Source organism: Sinohyriopsis cumingii, chromosome 4 (assembly GCF_028554795.1).
Source record: "Sinohyriopsis cumingii isolate HCF-2022 chromosome 4, ASM2855479v2, whole genome shotgun sequence".
NCBI lineage: Eukaryota > Metazoa > Mollusca > Bivalvia > Unionida > Unionidae > Sinohyriopsis > Sinohyriopsis cumingii.
Window position 1 is genome coordinate 142,062,171 of NC_142964.1, and position 18,219 is coordinate 142,080,389.

The window sequence follows — 18,219 nt, forward strand, 5'->3', positions numbered from 1 at the left end:
GTCTTGATCAGATGAAATGTTGATGTCTGCATGGATCATATTCAAAGTCTTGATCATGTGAAACGATGATTGCATGGATCATATTCAAAGTCTTGATCATGTGAAATGATAATTGCATGTTGATGACTACATGGATCATATCTGAAGTCTTGATCATGTGAAAAGTTGATGACTGCATGGATCATATTTGAAGTCTTGATGTGAAATGTTGATGACTGCATGGATCATATTTGAAGTCTTGATCATGTGAAATGATGATGACTGCATGGATCATATTCAAAGTCTTGATCAGATGAAATGTTGATGTCTGCATGGATCATATTCAAAGTCTTGATCATGTGAAACGATGATTGCATGGATCATATTCAAAGTCTTGATCATGTGAAATGATAATTGTATGTTGATGACTACATGGATCATTTTTGAAGTCTTGATCATGTGAAATGTTGATGACTGCATGGATCATATTCAAAGTCTTGGTCATATGAAACGATGATTGCATGGATCATATCTGAAGTCTTGATGACGTGAAATGTTGATGACTGCATGGATCATATTTGAAGTCTTGATGATGTGAAATGTTGATGACTGCATGGATCATATTTGAAGTTTTTATGATGTGAAATGATGACTGCATGGATCATATTCAAAGTCTTGATCATATGAAATGTTGATGTCTGCATGGATCATATTCAAAGTCGTGATCATGTGAAACAATGATTGCATGGATCATATTCAAAGTCTTGATCATGTGAAATGATGATTGCATGTTGATGACTACATGGATCATATCTGAAGTCTTGATCATTTGAAATGTTGATGACTGCATGGATCATATTCAAAGTCTTGATCATGTGAAACGATGATTGCATGGATCATATTTGAAGTCTTGATGATGTGAAATCTTGATGACTGCATGGATCATATTTGAAGTCTTGATGATGTGAAATCTTGATGACTGCATGGATCATATTCGAAGTCTTCATATTTGAAGTCTTGATTATGTAAAATCTTGACTGCATGGATCATATTCAAATTCTTGATCATGTGAAATCGTGATGATATAAACCTATTTATCAAGTTTGATAAAATTAAAAATGAATAGTCAACTAGAGTGGTAAAATACTCCACCAGTCTGGTGCAAGACCATCTCATGCATATGCTGAGGCCTCAGTCATGCCACAATTGATGTGTCTTTTAGAGTACTAATACTAGGGGTATTGTCTTCCAGCTTAGGAGTTTCATGTATTGGATGTTCACAAGGATCTAGTGTTGGTTGTTCACAAGGTAGGTCAGGTGTTAGATATGTTCATGGATGTTCAAAGTTGGATGTTCACAAGGATCAAGTGTTGGATGTTCACAAGGAGGTTCATGTGTTGGATGTTCACAAGGAGGCTTATGTGTTGGATACTCATAAGAAGGTTCATTTGTTTGATGTTCACATGTTGGAAGTTCACAAGGAGGTTCATGTGTTGGATTTTCACAAGGAGGCCCATGTATATGTTCATAAAAAGGTTCATTTGTTGGATGTTCACAAGAAGTTTAATTTATTGGATGTTCACAAGAAGCCTCATGTGCTAGGCATTCACAAGGAGGTTCATGTATTGGATATTCATTAGGAGGTTCATCTGATGTTCACAAGAAGGTTCAGGTGTTGGATGTCAACAAGGATGTTCAAATGTTGAATGTTCTAAAGGAGGTTCATGTGCATGATGCTGACATGGTGGTTCTTGTGTATGATGGAAGTTCATGTGTATGATGCTGACATGGAGGTTCTGGTGTATGATGCTGACATGGAGGTTCTTGTGTATGATGCTGATGTGGAGGTTTCTGTGTATGATGCTGACAGGGAGGTTCATGTGTATGATACTGACATGGAGGTTCTTGTGTATGATGGAGGTTTGTGGGTATGATGCTGATATGGAGGTTCATGTGTATGATGCTGACATGGAGGTTCTTGTGTATGATGCTGACATGAGGTTTTTGTGTATGATGCTGACAGGGAGGTTCATGTGTATGATACTGACATGGAGGTTCTTGTGTATGATGGAGGTTTATGTGTATGATACTGATATGGAGGTTCATGTGTATGATGCTGACATGGAAGTTCTTGTGTATGATGCTGACGTGGAGGTTTTTGTGTATGATGCTGACATGGAGGTTCATGTGTATGATACTGACATGGAGGTTCTTGTGTATGATACTGACATGGAGGTTCTTGTGTATGATGCTGACATGGAGGTTCTTGTGTATGATACTGACATGGAGGTTCTTGTGTATGATGCTGACATGGAGGTTCATGTGTATGATACTGACATGGAGGTTCTTGTGTATGATGCTGACATGGAGGTTCTTGTGTGTGATACTGACATGGAGGTTCTTGTGTATGATGCTGACATGGAGGTTCTTGTGTGTGATTTTCAAACTGTAAATGTTTAGTGTAGAGATGATTAAATTATGAATTATGCTGAATGCTGTCTTGTATGATTGTCTTTGATATGATACCAAAATCTTGAAAAGAGTGAAAAGTAGGTCAATGTGACATTCTTTTGCCTCTGATGAAAAGTACCCTTCAAAATGAACAAATCAATCAAGTTTCATGTCTGCTGATACATTAATCTCAAAGAAACTGAGTGAACTGCAAAACTGTCACACAATTTCTACAGTGTAAATAGTCATTATGACCTACTTTTGCCTGCTGTGAGTAGCACACTAAAAGATAAATAAACTCAAAGTTTCAAAACTGTACACAAAAACAGTATCAGAGAAAATGAGTTCAATGCTAAAACATAAATCTATTTGCTGGAACATAAAAATTGGTAACAATTATCTACTTTTCCATCGTGCATAGTACCCCAATATGAATAAACCCATCATGTGTTATCACTCTACTTGCAATAGATTCAGTGAAAATAAATTCAATTCAAAAATCTTAACTTCAACATCTATGACAGCATCAGAAAAATTATCACTACACCTAGTTTATGCACTGCAGGCAAGACAGAACTACATATGATGTATTGCTGGATTGGCAATGCTTTGTTTTGTCTAAATGGTGTAGTACTCCTTATCATGCAGTACTCCTTATGGTGTAGTACTCCTTATGGTATAGTACTCCTTATGATGTATTACTCCTTATGGTGCATCTTTGTCATGTTACAAAAATATGTAGTGTCAAGGAAACTGCAAAGGTTGACACATCATTTGTGGATGAGACATGATGATACAACCTACCATCGGTACTCGCTTATAAGACATGTCCGATTGCAAACTGCTAGACCTAGATCTGGTGTCACATAATACACCGGCAGACTTGGGTCTGTGCAGTTTGTTAGGAGTATGACAAACAACACAGACCTTGATCTGCAGACATAAAATGCCATAGCGGATCAGGATCTCTTTTGTTTGCAGTTGGACTTGACTTAAAAGCAAGTACGAATGGTAGTTGTTACTGGACTATAAAGTACTCATCTTAATACATTCATATATTAAGGGACATGACTCTGCTGGCAATCATGTCCAAGAAAATGGGCTAAATAATGACCTTAAACAAGTGCTCATGCCAGATGTATAGACTGAGAGATGGGCAGAAGAATGGTCAAACATTGTCAATTCATAGGCTGGAATTGCTCTGCAATCAGGCCAGTTCAGTTTTATCACCTAAGAATGGTTGAGATGAAATAAGGATGTACCAATAAGTATGCTTTTACAATACAGCAGTTAGCTACCAACACTGTCAACTTTTCAAAAGCCGAACAGGGAGAGTGAATAAAAAAATTAACAGTTCAAATTAGCAGTCACAAGTTACCTTACATGGGGCAACATTTTTTCCCAGGTTTTATATCCCAACTTAATTCCTTAGGGTCAACTCATATGGCATGTAACACTATTTACGAACTAAAATATTTATTTTGAATTAGTTCTTTGGGAACTCATATACTGTACAGTCTAGTATTTTTACTCCTTCTTTTAATTTGATCATGGTAATAAAATGTATATCTATGGTGCAGAAATGCCAGGTGTTTTACTCATGTAAGTTTCTATCGTGGGAATGGAGATGCTATTTTGCTTGAAGAGAACATTAGCATTCACAGCAATCATTCATCAGACTGAAATTAATTGGTGACAATTTTTCTTTAGTTTATTTTTTTACTAGAGTATTGTTGTAGGGGTTGAAAAAAATTATGAAATTTACATGAATAATGTTTGAAATCAACATTCTATTTAATGAAGAAAATAACTTTGTAGTATTATATTGATTATTTCATCACAACAATATTCACAGGTGATAAAAGGGAACATGGCTTTCTTGGATTGCAAACAAAATATCTATTTATGTAGGATTTTTTTGAGAAATGAAAATTGACAGACATAATGTAATAATCGGGAGTTCTCTAAAAATATTGGGAGATATGAGATCGGGAGGTAGGCATGAACAACCCCTAAAATTGGGAGTTTTTGTTCTACTGGTGTGAGAGTTGACAGGTATGCAATACAGAAATTAAGAGTATTACCAAGGGTGGATTAATGGTTGGATGGGGGGCAGTACTTTAGCTTTGGGGCGCACAGGACACTTAAATACTGGTCTATAAAGATACCTCGAGAGCAGTCCTTTTTATGTGTACAATTATTATAGCTATATTAGAGGTTTAGACCTATATATAGTTTAATTAAACACATGTAATTTTAATCACGGCAACTCGAGAGGGCCCTTATGACTGGTTGGGGCCTGGACAGCATGCCATGTGCCCCAATCTTTATCCATCGCTGAGTAATTTAAGCTTCCAACTACTTCAGAGGCTCAGATTAACTTCCTCTCCTTGTTTTAGACCAGTATTTATAGGCACTGTCATTTACTGAACCAATTAATTACGATTAAATTACATGCACTAAATTTCTAAGACAAAAGATTCAAAACATTTCAAATTTCTATTCTTTGACAGATACCTTCAGTTTTGCGACGAGGGATCTTTGGAATGGGAGACGAACCGGGCTCAGCATCTGTAATACAGAGAATACAAAAATATATCTAAAAAATGTATTTAACCTCAGAGCACATTGCGTATTCAAGTATGCAGGTTTTAATTTCTGCTAAAGTCACAAATTACCATATTTCTCTAATTATAGCAACAATCTGGGTTATAACATATGTTTAGCAGCAGTTTTCTGAAGTTAATATTTGCCACTGTCTATAGCTTTCAGTATCAACACTAACAGCTGTCTAACATCAATATCATTAGTTTTCATGAACCTCACAATGCATGATCTGTCTTCTGCATCACTGATCCTCAAATCAGCCTCACAATGCATGATCTGTCTTTTGCTATCATCACTGATCCTTTAATCAGCCTCACAATGCATGATCTGTCTTTTGCTAGTTTCACTGATCCTCTAATCAGCCACACAATGCAAGATCTGTCTTTTGCTAGTTTCACTGATCCTCTAATCAGCCTCACAATGCATGATCTGTCTTTTGCTAGGTTCACTAAACCTCTAATCAGCCTTACAATGCATCATCTGTCTTTTGCTAGCTTCACTGATATTCTAATCAACCTCACAATGCAAGATCTGTCTTTTGCTTGCAAAATTTCCAATTCTAAGTATAAATTCCATAAAAGTTATCTTGCTGGAATCATTCATGAATTGTACAGTTACAAATCAGTTATGTAATTTTGGGTTGGTTGGTCGTGGGGGTAACCAGTGGTATCTGAAAATTCCATTTCCATCTTTGATCAATATTTACAACATTCATTGGCTTTTCCTGGTCTGGAACAAACCTATTCTTTCCTCCAACTCTTTCCCAATTTCCTGGAAGCATGTAAATAAAAAGAATGCTAAGAGGTTAACCTTTAAGTATCAAGCATCAGATTTTCTGTTTAACAGAATAAACCTATGATGCAAAATATAATCCTGTTTCTGTTGAATAACTTATGGTATAAAATATAACTGTGTTTCTGCTGAATAAAATTATAAAGTACTGGAACTCAATGTTGATTTGAAGTGTTTTAATTTTCTGTTTTCAACAGCATCATTATTAAAAATGTGTCCCAAGAGTCTCTGTCTCTAATCTAAAGTGGGTTAGATGCTTGGATTGGCTGCCTTGACTAAAATCTATGGTGGGTTGGATGCTTGGATTGGCTGCCATGGCTCTAATCTATGGTGGGTTCAGTGCTTGGATTGGTTGTCTTGGTTTGCCTGACTCTAATCTATGGTGGGTTTGATGCTTGGACTGGCTACCTTGACTCTAATCTATGGTGGATTTGATGCTTGGATTGGCTGCCTTGACTCTAATCTATAGTGGGTTTGAATCTTGGATTGGCTGCCTTGACTCTAATCTATAGTGGGTTTGATGCTTGGGTTGGCTGCCTTGACTCTAATCTATGGTGGGTTTGATGCTTGATCGGCTGCCCTGTCTCTAATCTATGGTGAGTTGGATGCTTAGATTGGTTGCTTTGGTTTGTCTGACTCTAATCTATGGTGGGTTTGATGCTTGGATTGGTTGCTTTGGTTTGCCTTACTCTTATCTATGGTGGGTTTGATGCTTGGGTTGACTGCCTTGGTTTACCCTTGTGAAAGGCACATAGCTCCCATTTCTATGGCATGATATAGCCAATAATATTTTGAAATTTCTTTAAAAAACAATCAACTTTACTTCATTAAAAAGATTGTCTTACAAATATCTTAAATTATCCTATAAATGTTACTGTCCATAAACAACTGAAACTAATACTGATAACAGTCAAATTTTGTGAAGGAAACTGATACAAACTTTAAGCAAAATTTCTTTAAATTACAAGGGACCACCGGAATAAAGATATTAAATAAAAATTTCACACACAATATTCAAAAGAAGATCTAGCACTGGATTGAATGTAGCACTCATTTACCATTTACATCCATAAATACTGCTGCACTGCCATAGTCAATGCACACTGCTGGTCAGCCTAATTCCCATGAAGTTTACATCAGTAAGATTATCATGGACTACACAATTATTTGCTCACTATTATCTCAAGGTCTACTGAAAATAGCATACTTGTGTTTTGTCCCTGTGATAATGAAGATACAACATTCAATGGCACCTGACCTCAACTGGTAAGTCAGAATCAGGGATCAATAACTGGTAAAACCTGGTTTCCTATGTAGTTAGGCAGTGATGTCATTCCCAGAATGGCAGGTTTGGAAACTTTCGATCAACTAAAGTGACAGGGTGTTAGTTTCATATCGGCATGGTGCATCTTGGGAAATAAAATACATAGATAATGGAGGATATCAATTATCAGCAGTCTCATAAGCACCAAATATGTAATGTGATTGTCCACAAGAATCTTATAATATTTGTGTTCAATTTGCATCTAATTTATGAAACTTGCTGAATAGTTTTAATCTTTTCATGACCAAAGCTTGCAAAAAGAAAATTCAGACTCTAGATGCAACACTGCTGCACTGAATGCAATAAGCAAAACACTGCTGGAACTCAAAACAAGCTCTTTTTATTTGATTTTAGTGCTGAATAAAATTAAAAAGGGGAGGTCATAAGAACCTAGATTATGTGTTACGCACATTCATCCCAAAATGTACCCAAAGTGCAAGCGTGGTTTTGAAAAATATCCGTATAGGAGGATGGATGGAAAGATGGGCAAAGTATATCTTCCATTGGGCCATTTCTACAAGTGGGGACCTATCATAAAAAAGGTACAAAGTATATAGTTGAATTCTGATCAATCCTGGAATGAAGCTGAGAGAATTTGCTGACCTGGCTTCATGATTGTTGGAACACTATGAACTTTTGGGGGCTCTCTTTGGTTTGAGATCTGAAAGTAAAACAAAACAGAACAGGATGTTATGCATCATATGTGATATTGAATGTAAAGACAATTTCTTTCTTTTTTGCAAGAAATGTAGTGATATATATCAGTGACAAGTGTGAACAAAATGAAAAATCTGATGACATGATGTGGGCTATGAAGAACAAGAGTCTGGTTGCCCAGGTAATGGTTGCCCAGGTAATGTTCAGTAGAACAGACAAGGCACTCAAATATGAAACTGTTGACATTGTAAGACTTACTTTCATCTTCTTATGAGTTATTAATTTTCAATTCTCTTTTGTAAATTAGTATAGTTATGTTGTTAAGAAAACAAAATGCTGAACAAGTCATTATGCAATTTAGCAGTCAACCTGGATACCTTAATTCAATCTTTGACCTGAACCAGCATTTTGGTAGCCCCTACCTTATGCCCTGACCAAGCATTTTGGTAGCCCTCAATTTTGACCTGACCCAGCATTTTGGATGAAAACTGCCCATACCAAGCAATTTGGAAGCCCCTAAACTCTGCCCTGACCCATCATTTTGTTAGCCCCTAATATCTGGCAAAGATTTATCAGTCGGATCATTATGGATATCCTATTTCTTTCAATATTGGAAAATACAAAATATTTAGTGAAGCATCTCTCTGTTCTGTATTTCAGCTAACACACTAGAGAACTACAACCCCAACACCCCCCACTCCTATGTCTGCCTATAAAATCTAAAGAGATGAGAACCACCTGCTTGGTTGTGAAACGATACATATCAAAATATGTTGCTGGTGATACAATACATACCCAAGCAATGCAACACATATTGCAAGACAAGAGTGACAATACTATATGTAACACAATTCAGGCTCTGACCATGTCCATTTATCTTTGCATGTAATGTCTGTGGTGCTTTGCTGGAAGAGTAGGCATGTGGCAATGTTACTGGTATTACCTAAATGGTGAACATCCCACCACACCACAGCACAATGGTAGGGTCCATAATGTGCCATTGTGCTATGTACCATTTCAAGGAATATCCAACAAAGTCAGTTAACTCAAGAAAATACCATATGAACTTGCTTATAAGTTGAGTCAAATGGCAAACAACTAAGATCCTGATGTGCCATTGCATAATGTGCATGCAGGTCACAGTCTAACAAACTGTACAGATTCAGATTTGCCATCACATGACGTGCTGGCAGATCTGGGTCTCTGCAGTTGGCCTTGTCTCATAAGTCAGTATATATGGTACTACAAGTGCATCCTCTTGGCTATGCAAGACTTGGGGTGGGGGTGGTAGTTAGTGGTAGTGTTGGTGCACAAATCTAAGGACTGCAGTGATGTAGTTACCAATTTCATATTAATCAGGAAATACTTGCAACATTTCTTATATATTCAATAATCTTTACTGAAGGTGGGGCACTCATTGGTGAGATTATGTGTACTCACAAGTGGACTGTGTTGTATCCATCAAAACTGCATATAGTATCATAATTTATCGAATTTTCTTGCTAGATTCAATTAAAATCCAAAATACCTAATTTCTCGCTGATGCGCTCATACAAACCTATGAAACAAAGGTATTAACATCATAATAAACTATACCGGAGTTCAAGGGTATTAACATCACAATGAACTATACTGGAGCTCAAGGGTATTAACATCATAATAAACTATATTGGAGTTCAAGGGTATTAACATCAAAATGAACTATATTGGAGTTCAAGGGTATTAACATCATAATGAACTATTTTGGAGTTCAAGGGTATTAACATCATAATGAACTATACTGGAGTTCAAGGGTATTAACATCACAATGAACTATAGTGGAGTTCAAAGATATTAACAGCATAATGAACTATACTGGAGTTCAAGGGTATTAACATCATAATGAACTATACTGGAGTTCAAGGGTATTAACATCATAATGAACTATATTGGAGTTCAAAGCCATTAACATCATAATGAACTATTCTGGAGTTCAAAGGTATTAACATCATAATAAACTATACATAATAAACTATACTGGGGTTCATGGGTATTAACATCATAATAAACTATACTGGAGTTCAAGGGTATTAACACAATATGAACTATACTGGAGTTCAAAGGTATTAACATCATAATGAACTATATTGGACTTCAAGGTATTAACATCACAATGAACTATAGTGGAGTTCAAAGATATTAACAGCATAATGAACTATACTGGAATTCAAGGGTATTAACATCATAATGAACTATGCTGGTGTGATTTGGATCTTTAACATAGCTTTAACAATTTTTCAGTCATATCGCTACGATGTCTGCAATGTGGCAGTTTATAGTGATGTCTAGCACTGGGGCATCATGCTACAAATATATAGCATGATGTCCCACCCAGTTACATTATCCTGACACCAGGCCAACCAGTCCTAACACTAACCTCTTAATGCTGAGCACCTAGCGAGACAATGTTAGTACCATTTTTGTAAGTCTTTGGTATGACTCGACCGGGGATCGAACCCACGACCTCCTGCATCCGAGGCAGACCCTCTAACCACTAGGCCACCAGAGTGGTGAATTATACTGGAGTTCAAGGGTATTAATATCATAATGATTATAGTTCATTATGATGCTATACTGGAGTTCAAGGGTATTAATCACATAATGAACTATATTGGAGTACAAAGGTATTAACACCATAATGAACTATACTGGAGTTCAAGGGTATTAACCGCATAATGAACTATATTGGAGTACAAAGGTATTAACACCATAATGAACTATACTGGAGTTCAAGGGTATTAACCGCATAATGAACTATACTGGAGTTCAAAGGTATTAACACCATAATGAACTATACTGTACAAAAAAATGCCCCAAAGACCAACATAAAGACTTAATGGCTTGACTGTTGATATATCTGGAATACATTTAATTGGATTAACAATAATCAGCTTTTTACTGGGCTAACCTCCTTTCAAAAATAAACTAGAGGCAGTGTTAACATATCTTTTCTTCAAGAATACAGCATATCTTCCCAAATGATTCAAATTTATGAAACTATTGCAAAATTTTGGACACAATGCCAGAATTGTGTTCCATAAATCCAAATTTATGTTAAAAAAAGTTTTATAGTAATGTTTCACTGAATATCTTTACAGTTTTGCAAAGTATGCATATGGATTTATAACGGTACAATGCCACTGTAAATATCTGACCCGTGAAATATGAAGCATTTCCACGTGGAAGTCTTCAGTACATCTTGGGGTTTGTGTTAAATTTAGATTCTGCCTTCCATTCTGTTCTTAGTAAAACATTATGGGATCAGAAGTTACTTTTTTGTATCCAAAATTTAATCTTTAAATTATCTTATATACTAGAATTTTTAATTAAAGACTGAAATGTTCAAAATATAATTTATTGTTTTCCCTAACTAAATCTGAACTAGGGGAATGGTGAGCATTTTCAAAAGGACCAACCAGACATCGTAGGAAGTCTTTTGGTGACAACCCCATGTCTTGACATGAGCATCCATTCAAGAGAAGTAGTGACAATTGTCAAAATGGTGGTTATACTGGATGTTGGATCAACATGTTTTATTTCATTTTGACTTTCCATTCAGAGGAGAAGTCAATTTTTTTTTAAACGTTGCCATGACAGCCATATCGGAGGTAGGATCAAGAATAGTTTCATTTCAGACCAAAAAGACATCACAAGAAGTCTTTCAGTGAAAACCAAATGTCGATTTGAAAATCCATTTAAGGTAAGTAGTGATAAAAACATTTTCAAAATTGGATGTCCACAAGTGGCACCATTTTCATTTAGGACCAAACTAAACCTTAAGATGAATGTTTATGTAGAGTTTCGTGGCAAACCTCCAAGCAGTTTAGGAGTCAACAATAACAAAACTGAGATAAGGATCAGACAACAGGTCATCCCATAAGCTCTTCTGGTCCATGAACAATAAAACTAAACAATGCAAAGCAAATTGCATTTACAAAATTCTATCACAGACTGTATTCACTGCAGGTCAAAATGCATTAGCCTTTGACTGGAAAATTTCTTTGGTGACATTTTTTAAAGAAGAAATCTATTTTCCTTGCATTTTCATTGAAATGTATCGGTTGTAAAATCTTTCCCGTGTACTGGCCCCAAATGTTCCAACCATACAAGATCACTGAGTGTTTCGTCCTCAGATTCAGATAAATCTGAAATGTTCGGTGTCAAAACAGGACATACATTAATGTCTGATTGTTTGTCTTGAATCTGAAGTTGATGCAATTTGCAATGTCAACACTTTCAAATCCTTCAAAATTCTAGCTGGAATTGTCTGAATACATGAATGTTGCCATTTTGTTTCACTTTCACAACTGATCCCATTTTCAGTGGAAATTCCTGCTTAAAGGCTGTAAAACTACCAACAGAACACTTTCATCACTTTAAGTAAGGACTACTTTCACTGGCTAAATATTGTTAAAAAGACAGGATGATTACAATTTCATCCAATGCAAAGCTTTAATATGAAATGTATATATGCATCTCAGGGGTTTCCCAACCCATGTCCAGACATGCATGTATGAGTCAACAGTGCCAGTGAGAGTATTAGAAACTTGTATATGCATCTCTGGTGATACAAGGCTATATTTAGCATCACATATATGTGTTAGCAGAAGATAAAGAGTTAATAGGAAGGAAATACCCACCTCTGCCATGGCAGAATCTAAAGTGGGATGTTTAAGGAGCCAGGAAGGGGTGTGAACCATGTAACTAGCAGCAGATACCAAAGGTCTCAATATTGAGGTAGAGATAGAACACCCAATATGTTGTCTAGTAGACTCCTGGTCTTACTAAACCTTTGGGAAAACTGGATAAGCTCCATAATTGTAGATGAATGAGGGAGCAGCCAGAGATCTGGTGGAGAGGTAGTCCCAGGGAATTTCTCCAAGCAGGAGAGAATTTTAGTATCCCTGACGTTTGGGACATTGGGCAAATGTTGAGATCTCTGCCTCATCTGATGCTGTTACCGACTGATGGGAGGAGGTGGAGGTGTCACCTTGATTTGTTATGCATCAAAATCATATCATTATAATCTATAGGGACAGAAAGGGAAATTAAAGTAATTAAACAAAATATAATTACGACTTTCATGGAATCATGATGTACAAATATTAAAAATTAAAAGTAATACATTGCATCACACTGTTACAATTTTGCACATCCAACACTTTATTGATTCATACCTGCCAAGGTCATCAAGGGACAGCTGCCTCAGTGTCACTGGGAAAAGTACTTACCTCCCATTACCTCAGTACTTTTAAAAACAAACCAATCAACCAACTTTATTTTTAATAACTAAGAGTTTTAAAAATTATTATTCTTTTGGTGTATCCTTTTAATTTTGTGTCAGGAAATATTCCTGGCTTTTAAGATATATATACTTCAGGTTGTTGTATAATTTTCACACAGCTCCCAGTCACTTTATAAATCTCTAAAGAATAATCAGCCTCATTGCAAAATTATATAAATGTATCCACAGCTCCCAGTCACTTTATAAATCTCTAAAGAATAATCAGTCCCAATGCAAAATTATATGAATGTATCTGCAGCTCCCAATCACTTTATAAATCTCTAAAGAATAATAAGTCTCAATTCAAAATTATATGAATGTATCTGCAGCTCCCAGCCATTTTATAAATCTCTAAAGAATAATCAGTCCCAATGCAAAATTATATGAATGTATCTGCAGCTCCCAATCACTTTATAAATCTCTAAAGAATAATCAGTCCCAATGCAAAATTATATGAATGTATCTGCAGCTCCCAGTCACTTTATAAATCTCTAAAGATAAATCAGTCTCAATGCAAAATTACATGAATGTATCCACAGCTCCCAGCCACTTTATAAATCTCTAAAGAAAAATCAGTCTCAGTGCAGAATGATATGTACATCTTAATGTGATGTTTATAAAGAAAGGCATACAAAAAATTAAAATAATCCATCAAAAACCAAGAACATTTGCACACATCAGATGCAGACTGTCACAGAATAAGGCAAGAAATAACTTGGTTATGCCTTAGAACTATTTGACCATTTTTTGTACATGCGTACAATGTTACCTAGGGTGAATAATTGTTTTTCCAGGTAAGCGACTGCACTAGCATGTATCTTGTTGAAAATTACTTGTGACGAGAGACATTAAAACCACGATATGCACAGGTATTTTACCCTGACTATTATTCCCTCTCTTATGGGTTTAAGGTAGATTCCATTTCTAACCGAACAAGGGTGATGTATGCTATCTGTACATAAGTGTATACGAATGTCTGTACATGTGGTGGTTCCGTGAAGGGTGTGAGCAGCCGATAAAAGTGTGGGCCAACCCAAGGACTCGGTGAAACTGTGTGGTTCATCAGTTTATGAATCATACGACTGTACAAGTGTCAAGAGGCATATATTTGTTCCAACTGATGTTTTGATTGAGTACATTTTCAATTGCATGAGATTATTTTGAATCTTATTTGTATTATAGGAGATTATGTGGAATCTCGCTTACATTGCATAATATAGGAGATTATGTGAATCTCACTTACAGTGCATAATATTATTTGAAACATATTTGAATTCCTTAAGATTATTTGAATCTTAATCGTATTCCATAATTGATATTACGTGAATCTCTCTTACATTGCATAATATTATTTGAAACATATTTGAATTCCTTGAAATTATTTGAATCTCACTTTCCATACATACGATTACATGACTCATATTTTTGTTTTTTCAATTTGTGAATGTTTGTGTAGAGTGATTGGATCAATCGTATGTTGAGAGCGTGAGAGAATCATTGTATTTATAATATATATACATTTTTATTAATTCAATTTATAAATTTCCATTGTCCATCACATTGTGTTTGCATTATTCATTTAAAGCACAACCCACTCCGTTACAATTCTTTTACACAGGCTATACTTCATTTCTGCCCTAAGATGGAAAAAAGGTTATTATTTTTGCAAAAATCCCCAGATCCTTTTCTTGGAACACTGTGTCTTCACGTAATTATTTTTAAAAATCCCCATTAAGTGTAGAACTAATCCACTGATAAGAGCATCAAGAAAAAATGTTCCCTCTTTCCACAGATTGCTTTCTAGTGTCATTAAACCAGCAACTTTAAAAGTTTCTGATCCTGTAAAACATTGAATGATTCAGCAGATTTTTTTTCTCCATAAACCTGCATCATTTTAAACTGGCCACAAGGACAAATCATTTCACTTTTTTACTGACCTGACTAGAAAATTATCAAGGTCAGACAATGGGGTAACCACTGGTTTCAAGTACGATGAAATTATATACGGACTGGTGTTAAATAGTTCTGTTTGAAAACATGAGCAAATAATTAAAGACTCTGGGAAAAATTGACCAGGAAACCAGTTCTTCATTTGGGTCCCTATGACCTTGAACCTTTTAGTTCTCTCACCAAATTTCTGTTCCTTATTTCATTCCCAGCAAGATATAATAACAGGTTGCTGCCATTATGTGGTTTGTAATGTGTGATCTTCAGTCATTCATAAGTAATGCTCTAGTCAAGCATACAAGTGAAAGAAAATATATTTTTCCTTGCCAAAACCCTAATACTCAGGCTGGGGGTATGGCTATGGCATGTGGCTATACATTATACACTGCTCCCTCAATAACTCGCGCCCGGATAACTCGCGATCCCGCTTATAACGTGGTGTCCGTCTTGGCTCCAGATTTTTTCCAGAGAAAATGTATTTAAAATATCTTTAAAATATGCTGAACATGAAAAAATTACGATAAGAATTGATAAATTAAACCTTGATACATTGCTCGTTTTATCATCGAAAATGGTGATTAATGCCCGTAAAAATATAATCCATATTTTGAAACTTGCAAGTTCTAAAGAAGAATTAATTTCAGAGATCTCGAAAACGCTTAATTACGCGTATTTGGACGCCAATTTTTGATCTGGGACGCAGAAAATCACTGAGGCGGGAGTCCTCCGTACGCATGTAATAGGTGCGCAGGAAAATTCAAAGATTTGCCGGTCCTGTTTCAGCCACCTGCTTTGTGGGAAAATGTGTTGATCAGTTAACTGTGCTGATATTTACAATGACAGAATTCAGTGACTGAAAGACTCTTTGATGTACTGTTGCCATTTTATAAGAGTACATTAAAAAAAAAAAAAGAACATGATGCAACAGCTAGGCGGCTAGTTCAAAGGCTTTGACTGGCGGCCGAGTGAGAAAATGTACTGATATTTAGTGATTGAATTCAGAGGCAGAAAGACCCAGTTTTAAAATCCTAGCGAGACCTCTGTTTAACCCTTTACCTCATACAAGCGTCTTTGGACGCCTCTACTCCATTCGCATGGAAGCGCCTTTTGACGCCTCTACAAGATTCGCATAGAAGCGCCTTTTGATGCCTGCGGTAACCATCAGCCATTTTGAGCTAGTTTTCGTAGCGCCACCTTCGGGGAAAACCCCCCATTACATACTACATTCATTTCTGCGAATGACAATTACGTCAGATCACGTGGTCGCTATTCATGCACTGGTCGATATCTGCTATTTAAAGTAACTGGGTTGTAATCTCCACTCTCCAAAATGGCAGCCGCGGATTTCATTCAGTATGTACGAAGTTTTCACGATTAGAATAACAACCACGAAAGATTCAATAAATAAGGTAAAGTCTCTGATATTGATGTAGGCAGCAATTAGTTTTTATAAATTATCAAATTCAGATGACTTAGTGATATAGATACACACGAAAACCTTGTAAATTTCAAGTATCGGAAATAGCAGCTACGGTTGGTCACGCGGCCTCACGGACATGACAGTGAACGAGTTCTCTCAAGATTTTGAAGCACATAAAAAAATTCTTCTGTGGAAAATAATTACACAGCTATAACAATCGGACATTACTCTTAAATTTTTCCACATATAATATATGTGTACCAAAAATGTAAAATGGTTAAAACTGTTGTTAAATGTAACATACACTAAATTGCTTAACAGTTCACAGGCAGGATTTCATTCAGTACTTACGAAGTTTTCATGAGTAGAATCACAAACACGAAAGATTCAATAACCTAAGTAAAGGCTATGATATTTATGCAAGCAGCAATTAGTTTTTTATTGATTATCAAATTCAGATGACTTAGTGATGTAGACGCAGACAAAAAACGTGTAAATTTCGAGTATGGGAAATGGCAGCTACGGTCGGTCACGCGGCCTCACTGACATGACGGTGAACGAGTTCTCTCTCGATTTTATAGCACATAAAATACTCTTCTGTGAAAAATAATTACACAGCTATAACAATCGGACTTTACTCTTCAATTTTTCCACATATAATAAATGTCTGCCTAAAACGTAAAATGGTTAAAACTGCTGTTAAACGTAACACCACTACATTGCTTAACAATTCACAGGCATGCCTATGCGGATGCGGTCTGCTAGGTAACAGGTGTTCTATTTATAGCGTGCTGCACTTTGTCACTAAGCTCTATGAGGTAAAGGGTTAAAGATATCATATATTATGTAAGTTTTTATGATAAATAGTTGTCAGTATACTGTATATAAACAGTCTGGTGAAATAGTGATCAATGAAAACTTCTGGTAAATGCCAACAGGTGGCAACAGAGAATGAAATAAACACCAATTAAACGTCTTCCTGTGTGAAAGTCACGTTCTAATCCTTTAATTCCGTTTCAGTGTAAACATTATAATCACAACATATTCTGTTCACTGAAAACATGAAAAGAGTCAATCGACCATCACATTGAAACCCGTGAGTACTTCTGTGAGAACCTAATTACATGTACATGCCGGCTTTGTTTTGATCAACAACTTGGGGAAGTGTTTGTTGCATTAAAAAAAAATCGATTACAAGTGACCTCGGGTGCTGGATTAAGGGTCTTGGAGCTGCCTTTGACGTAAAGCAAAACAATAACAGAGACAACAATGATGATAGTGACTTCGAATGTTTCAGTGAAACTGATGTCATTAATGCCGAGGCTGTTTGGGAGAAATTCATACAGACTCATGGTCCTGAGATGGGCGTTTCTCTTGATGATATGGAGGAGTGGATTTGTGCTGACAATGATTGCCCCACAGCCGAATACATGTCAGATGAAACTATAATTATTTCTATAGCGAACAAATTTGCAGCAGAAGACGATTCTAACTGGAGTAACACAAGTGTTGAAAGTGATGCAGATGCAGATGTTGCACCCCCACCCCTCTGCACAGGAAGTAATCAAATATTTTGATGTTGCCATAAGGTGGCTGGAGACCCAAAATGTTGACTACGTAAAGCTCATGCAGTTGAGAAATCTGAGGGATTTTGCTCGGCGGCAGAGAAACCAAGGAGTAACACACACACACACAAAAAAAAACAACTGATTTTTTCAA

General features: G+C 36.1%; 1 protein-coding gene across 3 annotated transcripts in view; it reads right to left on the bottom strand.

The window, feature by feature from the left end:
* Positions 1-18,219, bottom strand: part of LOC149802224 (dedicator of cytokinesis protein 4-like) — a 365,588-nt gene that overhangs the window by 16,137 nt on the left and 331,232 nt on the right. For all 3 annotated transcript variants that reach the window (XM_089956651.1, XM_089956650.1, XM_089956649.1), the window contains 2 exons: positions 7,757-7,814; positions 4,948-5,001 (listed from right to left, as the gene is read on the bottom strand). In XM_089956651.1, the coding sequence (XP_089812777.1) occupies positions 4,948-5,001; positions 7,757-7,814 (112 nt within the window). The remainder of the gene's footprint in view (positions 1-4,947; positions 5,002-7,756; positions 7,815-18,219) is intronic.